Source organism: Panthera leo, chromosome C1 (assembly GCF_018350215.1).
Source record: "Panthera leo isolate Ple1 chromosome C1, P.leo_Ple1_pat1.1, whole genome shotgun sequence".
Lineage (NCBI taxonomy): Eukaryota > Metazoa > Chordata > Mammalia > Carnivora > Felidae > Panthera > Panthera leo.
In genome coordinates this window covers 20,608,277-20,616,406 of record NC_056686.1, presented here as the reverse complement: position 1 = coordinate 20,616,406, position 8,130 = coordinate 20,608,277, and the positions used below count along the sequence as shown (strand labels likewise).

General features: G+C 51.7%; 1 protein-coding gene across 1 annotated transcript in view; it reads right to left on the bottom strand.

Moving 5' to 3' along the window:
* Positions 1-324: 324 nt before the first annotated feature.
* Positions 325-8,130, bottom strand: part of LOC122228641 (serine/threonine-protein phosphatase 1 regulatory subunit 10-like) — a 15,716-nt gene continuing 7,910 nt past the window's right edge. Inside the window, 4 exon segments of the mRNA XM_042953794.1 lie at positions 325-407; positions 410-715; positions 962-1,113; positions 2,415-2,557. Of these exon segments, the coding sequence (XP_042809728.1) occupies positions 325-407; positions 410-715; positions 962-1,113; positions 2,415-2,557 (684 nt within the window).

Sequence of the window (8,130 nt, the reverse complement as noted above, 5' to 3'; positions counted from 1 at the left end):
TGCACAAGAAATAGCACCAAAGAGGTTTCCTGTTCAGCAGTCCGCTGGTGAGGGGGAAGAGGATCCAGGAGGCAGTGGAGGGGAGCAAAGATGGGGTCCTGAAGGCGTCACTGGAGGCTGGATCAGAAGAAAGACGACACGCTGAGCCCCAGTGATGAAACACAACTCTGGACCCCAAATGGGGAGGTGGCGGATGGGGGTGGGTGTCACTGACTGAGGGTGGTGGGTGCAACAGCCTCCCGGTAGCCATCCCAGGGCCACAGGGAAATATATGGCCGCTAGGTCACAGAGGGCTCCTTCCAGCCCAGATGGGAAGGCACAGTCTCACAGAGGAGGTCCATTGACGCCTGGGTAGTAGAAGGCACAGAGGTCCTCATATCGACAGTGACCCTTTGCGGCAAAGTGTCAGGGCGGTTGGATTTGTCTTCCATAACTTGGGGGCCATCCTTGAGTGGGCAGGTATTTTTGATAAGAGACCAACTTTTGAGCCTTCGAGGATTTCTCTGCTCTTTGTGAAAGCCTCCCCTGGAAGGACCCCCATGGCCTGGTCCAGGAAAAGGAGGTCCAGTGTTGGCCCCCCACCAACCACGACCATATGGGCCACATCTGGGGCCTAGGCCCCCCCGAATTGGGCATCTGCCCCGGGGAGGAAGTGGGAGACTCAGCAGTGGTGGAATCATTGGTCTCCTTGAGCCTGGAGGACCTCTGTGAAGAGAGTCTTCATTCCTTTCTGTCTGGCTCCTTTCGTTCAACATCGTGTTTGTGAGATTCATCCAAGTTGCCTGTAGCAGGAGTTCGTTCATTTTCATTGCAGTGTGGTATCCCATCGCATGCACACGCAACAACTTATTTATCCATTCTACTGATGGTGGACATGTGGGTGGATCCCAGTGTGGGGCTGACTTGGGGCCACCAGGCTTTCCATTGGCCACGGGGGGAGGGCCCAGAAGGCTGGGTGGTCCTATGGGACTCCCATCCTCCTCGTCTCCAGTCTCTTCCCGCGGGGGCTGCTGCGGTGGCGGCGGCTGCTGCTGACTCTGCCTCTTTCCTTTCGGCGTCGTGGTTGAGGCAATGGCTACAGCGGGATTTGGAGGGCAGTGAGGAAGGGCAAAACTAAATTTTAAAAAATGAAAAAAAAACACATAAAATTTTTTTAAAAAAAGGAACAGAAACTCTATGCATGTAGAATGTCTAGAATAGGACCTGGCATGCAGTAGGTGTTCAATAAAAGGTGATCCCTCTTCCCTTGCTTCTCTCCTTCCTCTGGCAGGGACTCCAGGCTTGGGCGTGTGCCAGGCTAGGCTGACCTAGCTGTCTCAGAGACAGTATTTGCATTCTTTCTTCCCATTCTGATAAGGCCTAGAGGACTGTCGGGAGCCCTCCACCCCCATCCCCAAATTCTCCATTCCCAGGGAGCCTCAGTCTGCTGGGGGGGGTGGGGAGGGGGGAGGTAAGAGGATAGTCTTCAGTTTGATGGAGACACAGGGCATTCAGAGAGGCGAGATACCAGCCCCAGGCCTGACGCTGGGTGAGAAACCACAGCATTGTGCCGCCTCATTGTACAGGGTGTGCGGCCGGGGGGTGTGGACGCAGAAGGTAGAAATGCGGGTGCTCGGGCAGGGAGGGTGTCTGGGGCTCTGTCCCATGTTAAGTGAGCTGGGGCCAGTCGCCCTTTGGAAGGGGGAAGGTGTCATGTGTAGCAGTTGGAGAAGTTGGTGACAGCCCAGTAGGTAGCTGAAGCTGTACATAGTAGGACAAACAGGAATTGGCCCCTGAGGGCCTGAGGCCACCCAGAGTTGGCACACACTCTTCCACCCACCACCTACTGACACCCTCTCGAGCACTGAGCGCTCCTGGCCCCCCGAGGGCCTCAGATCTCACAGGCTGCGGGAGAGGAGGCTCCCCCACCCCAACAGGGTTCCCATACTCAGGAAATAAGTATGCCCTCCCCCATCAGTGCAGAAGGGACTGTGGCTAGACTGCAGAGACCCCTGGAACCAGAGGGGTCTGTGTCCATCAATGCCCCCTACCTCAACTCTTGGGAGAGGGCTGCTGAAAACGGGAAGGAAGTCCTGCCCAGAGGCAGAGGAATGGTCAAGTTGGCCTGACCCTTATCTGGAAGCCCCAGAGCTCGGGCAGGATTCTGCACTGGGACTGGCTTCTCTTTGGTGTCATTGACTTGGAGTCAACAGCAGACGTTCCTCCCAGGGCCACGGTCACCAGCATAGCCCATACGTCAGGACTGCTGGTGGCTGAAATGGAGGTGATGGCCTGCCGTGGGAGGAGGCAGGAGAGAGCACGAGCCTGGACTCCCAGGGACGCCCCTGGAATCCTTGTACTACAGACTCAGGGCTAAGGGGGCTCTCCGGACAACCTCAGGGTCACACCCCGTCCCCACCACCATACTCGCTCACCTCTGAGACAATCTCGTTGCACCATGTGAAAGAGTCCGGCCCCCTCTGAAGTACCCCTGCTCCCTCAAATAATCGAGCTTCTCCCAGGAGACTTTAGCCTCCTCTGTAATATTCCAGCCTTCCCCTGAGATACTCCAAATCTTCTTCACTCCCCATCATCTTCTCACACCTTGTGAAATAACCCAGCCCTCAGTGAAGTCCTGTAACCCCCACTGTACCAGAGCCCATCATCTCTGAAGTACTCCAGACCCTGCTGTGAGGCTCCAGCTCAACTTTAAAAATTTTCAATGTTTATTTTTTATTTTTGAGAGAGAGAGAGAGAGAGAGAGAGGCACAGCGTGGGAGCAGGGGTGGGGCGGAGAGAGAGGGAGACACAGAATCCGAAGCGGGCTCCAGGCTCTGAGCCGTCAGCACAGAATCCAACGCAGGGCTCGAACCCATGAGCCGTGAGATCATGACCTGAGCTGAAGTCGGGACGCTTAACCGACTGAGTCATCCAGGCACCCCGACTCCAGCTCAACTTTAAAATGTGTGCCCCAACCTTCATATCCCAGTCCCCCTGAAACATACCAACACGCCTAATACTCTGCACCTCACTTTAGTACTCTAGTCCTCCCTCCCATTAGAGCTCTCCACCCCTAGTGAAAATCTTGCTGCCCCTTCAGGAACATTCCAGGCCTACTCTGAAACCCAGCACCTCCATAATGCTCTGTCCTGCCCTCAGGGACAGTGGTAGTACTTGAGTCAGCTCCTGCTGGTTCTCACGTCCTCCGGGGCTTCAGACGGCTCCTGGACATCAGTGAAGTCCAACGTCAACCCCTCTGGTGGGAGGAATCTGTGAGATGGCTCCACTGCCTTCCCCGTGGTGCTCCCAGCCAAGTACTGCCCTCCTCTAGAAACACTCCCCCCGCCCCAGGATAAGAGCCCCACTAACCAGAAACATGGTAGTCCTCACAGAAGTTGGGAGCACCTAGGCCCTGGGGTGGCATACCCCTGACCTCCCACGTCAACTTGTCATGAGCCCCCTGGCTGGGTCAGCCGCCCAGAGGCAGTCCCACAGTCTCAGACAGCCCCGTACTGTGCCAGTTTTCCCACTGTCCTGCTCTGGGACACCTGTCCTGTGGCTCCATGGATCTGTTGATAAATGGGCAGCTGAGCCAAGGCCAAGCTGTCTCTCTGTCCAAGGAGCATACTTCTGGGCCACCAAAGAGCAGAGTTGAGCCCCTGGATTGGGGGGGGGGGGCATACTTGCCCTGCTCTGTGTTTGTCCAAGTGCCACCCACCAGGTCGCCCTTATGTGACGGTGAGTATAGGCAGAGACTGGCAAGTCCCTGACCACAGATGGCTGCATGGGAGGGGATCTCAATTATGGGTTCTGTAAGCAGAAGGTACTAGGTTCCAAACCCAGCTCTTCTGTGTTACTTTTGCCAAATCACTTTACTTCTCTGAGCTGCAGTGGCTTTACCCTTGCAACAGAGAAAACCATTATCTTGCCCCTTCCCATTTTGCTTCAGGGCTCAAGCGAGATAGTGGTTATAGAATGAATCTTTCTTTTAACAAACATTTGAGCACCTACTATGTGCTGGGCCTGCTTTAGACATAGAAAGTATTTATTATTTCTCCCTGCATCAATCACCTTATGAGAATGGAGGGACTAGGGTAAGGAGCGGTGGGAAAGATTCTAAAACTGATCAGACCTCCCTCCCTGGCTCCTGATGGCTCTTTGTACATCTGGTAGAGGTGCTTTCAAAGCCATCATTTCTTTTACTCCACCTCCTGGAAGATAGCTATTACTGTTCTGGTTTTATTGATGTAGAAACTAAAGCCTAGAATTGTTAAATCACTTGCCTAAGACAACACAGTTAGTAACTTGTGGGGCCTGAATGACCCACGCTGCCTTTGACAAGGAAGGAGGTCAGAGGATCACCACACACCCCACAGCCACCCCTGGCTCCTGTGCTGTGCAGAGATGAGTCGGGTCCCTTCCTGGGGGTCCTGGCAGAGGGGCTTCAGCCAGTACCCTCCCTGTCCTCCAGGAGTCCCCAGTTATATACAGGCCAAGAGGACCAGACAGACTTCTAGCAAGACATCTGGAGATTGAACAGCCCTCACTGGACGTCTTGTCCCACCCTATCCTTGTACAGATCAGGAAACAGAAGGCCAGAGACAGGCACTTTCTCAAGGTCATACAGTGGGTCAGAGGTCCTGCCTCTTAACTAGGTGAAGACGTGCCTGCCCATAGAAGGCCAAGCGTGTGAAACGCCCCCTACGGTGCAGACAAGAAATGCTCAAGGTTCAGAGAAGGGAGAAAATACCACCTGCCTAGAAGGCTGAGCCTGGGCAAAAAAAAAAAAAAAAAGAGGAGAGAGGCCACCACATGGGGAGCACCATGGATCAAAGGCTTGGTGGTGGGACTGGTTGTGCATCCCCAGGGAGGCCCACCCCCTGCCCACATGTGGATTTCCTCCACCTGCTCACTCTGGCGCCTCCTGAGACCAACCATGCTGCTGCTGAGCTGTCCGGACCGTTGTCGTTCTTCCTCTGCTCTTGAGCTGAAACTCTGCCTGCCTGCCTGAGCCTCCACCCACCAGTCAGAGTTCTGCTCGCTGTCTGGGGCCCTCAGAATGGGTGTCATCCCTGCCCCCAGAGCCATTGAGCGGGGGGCTCTATTAGAAGTTTCTCCCGTGGGCAGTCTCCTATTTATCTTTCAGAACCCACTCGGACACTCGCTCCTCTGTGAGGTCATCCCCGTCCCTCAAGCGAAAGTGATTCCTTCTTTCATTCCTGTTTGCCACCAGCGTCTATCAAGCACCTACTAGGTGCCGGGCACTTGCAAGGTGCTGGGTAGACTTAGAGACAAAACTCCTGCCCTAGTGGAGCTGAAAATCTAGGAGAGAAAGAGAAAAACATTATCAACCACTACTGGCTTTTAGCAGGTTTTTCTCCAAAAATATCTAACCAAGGTTCACACACTATATTTGGTAGTGATGTCTCTTTGGTCTCTTTCAGTATAGAACAGTCACCCCCCCCCCATCCTGCCCCCCTTTTTTTTAATGACAGCAACTTTTTAAAGTGACCAGGCCAGTGTTCTCATAGGATGTTTCACACTGTAGATGGGTTTGAAGTTCCCCTCATAACGCTGTTTACCTTCGTCCTCTAAGCTCTGTGTATCTTGTACCTGGAAGTCAGGTCGAGAGCAGGGATTGGCAAACTTTCTATAAAGCCAAGTAAATATTTTTGGCTTTGTAGATCATACAGCATCTGTTGCGACTATCCAACCCTCATTGTAATGTGAAAGCAGCCACGCACAATACGAAAGCCCCTGGAGCATGGCTGTGCTTCAATACAACTTTATTTATGGACACTGAAATTTGGATTTACCCTAATTATCATATGTCAAGCAGTATTATTCTCCCTTCGATTTTTCGAACCACTTAAAAATGCAAAAGTCATTCTCAGCTCAGGGGATGCACGAAAACAGGCAGAGGTCATATATGACCAATAGTTTGCTGACCCCTTGATTGCTTTTAGGTTAAGCTTCTGTAGCAAGAATTATTCACAGTGATGACGCATCCTTAATAGTCATCACCCAAGGAGTCACATGGTGCCAGCTTACTTTAGTTACGAGGTATCTACCAGACTTCTCCATTAAAAAGGAGAAATCCCTTTTGCAAATAACAGATCGGCTGTGCCGTGCTCCTTCCCAGCACCGTGTTAACTGTCTGTTCCTTAAAACCTTTCACCTGGCATTTTTGGCATCTACAATGCACTGGATTGTGTCCCCCTTCCCCCCAGTTCACTCGTTGCAGCCTTAATCCCTGTATTTGACTGTATTTGAAGATAGGGCCCTTCTGGAAGTAATTAAAAGTTAAATGAGGTAATAAGGGTGGGGCTGGAATCTGAGCAGACACCAAAGAGTTCACCTTCTCTCTGTCCTGTGAGAATGTACCTGGAAGGTGGCTGTCTGCAAGCCAGGAAGAGAGCTCTCACCAGAAGCCAATCCCACTAGATCTTGATCTGGGACCTTCAGCCCACCAAACTGTGAGAGATAGGTTGTTGTTTGAGCCACCCTGCATTTGGTGATGACTGCCCAAGCTGACTCACACATCACTGATGATTCTTTTGCCTAAATTGATTATCTAATTGAGGCTGCAAAATGGGTTTTTTTCTAGTTCTCACATCCCTTCTAGTGTATTAGTTGGCACTTTTTTCTGCAAAGAAAAGCTTTCCCTCATCCGCTAGGAATGAACTGCAGATCCTCCTAAGAAAGCGGGATAAATGCTTAATTCTCTAAGGGAAGATATTTGTTTTGTTTTGTTTTTTTCTTTTTAAATGGGAAATTCTAGAACCTATTTGTATGCTGCAAGGATAATTCTGTGCGGAGGGAGAGATAGATGATGCTTGAGAAGGGGTTACAGAAGGTGGGAGGTATGCAAAAGGTGAGGGCATTTAGAGTACAAGTGAGGAGGGAAGAGGGGGGAAGGTGAAAGACAGAAGAAAGGGCGTGAACTGGTCCTCTGGGCAGATCTATAGGGCCAGCTTATTAGGAAATGCACTGGATGGTTGCTGGGGCTGGCTCATGTCCTTTTGAGGCTGGGAGTTGTGACCCTGCCTGCATAGCAGGTGGTTGTCTCCTCTGTGCCCAGAGAAGGTGGGTGGTTGGATTGCTGCAGGCTTGGGGACTTCTGGGCAAGTACACTGGAAGGGAAGGGAGGCAAAGCAGAGCACGGTCTTTGCCAACAAGGATACTGGGACTGACGACGGACACTATCTAGGCTGCTTGAAGGCAGCAGTGAGAACAGGAGGAGAGTGACGGCTAGATGGGAAATGGATGGCAGGTCTCAGCAGGCTTGCTGGACTTTGATTTTTGGTTTTGCTCGGAGTTTTCAGAAATGTTTTAAGGGAAAATGTGAGGGGGGGGGTTAGGAGGATAGTGGGGGGTTTCAAACAGGCCCCTCCTATGGTCTCTGGCCTCTCTGCCCCTGTGCCCACCAGTCTCCTGTGCCACATAGAGGTCAAGGACTGGAGCCTGATTCCTATTTGAGACACCAGTACCCAGCCTGGCATAGGGTAGTCATAGGGAAGATCTGAGGTTTGATCGAATGGATGAGTGAATGATAGCAAACACTTTTATGGCCCTTACTATGTGCCAACAGCTCATTGATTTTTCCCAAGACTCCTGTAAAGTGGGGTCTACTAGTATTCCCATTTTACGGATGGTGAAACCAAAGCACGGAAAGGTAAAATAAGTTGTCCAAGGTCATAGAGCTAGGAAGAGGCAGAGTTGGTCCACAAACCAAGTAGTCTGGGCTACAGTCTGTGTCCCTACCACCAGATTATCCTAAATGGATAAATGAGAGTCCTAGACTCTGTCCATCTGTCCCGAGTGATGCCAGGTATCTCTTGAGATCAGAGCCCTGGTCTGGTCAAGAGAGATTCATAGGCAATAAACAATGAACTGAGAAATAAACCATTTCAGATTGTGACGACTGCCATGAAGGAGACAAACTGGGTCAAGGGCAAGAATAAGGGGGACCCTCCCTGAATGGGGTGGTCAGAGACGGCTTCTCTGAGGAGGGTACTTCAGGTAAAAGATGGAAAGGAGCCAGTACTGTGAAAAGCAAGAAGGGTGTCCTAGGAAGAGGGAACAACATGTGAGAAGGCCCTGAAGCAAAAATTCAATGTATTCTGGCAACCGAGAAGGACCCCAGTGTAG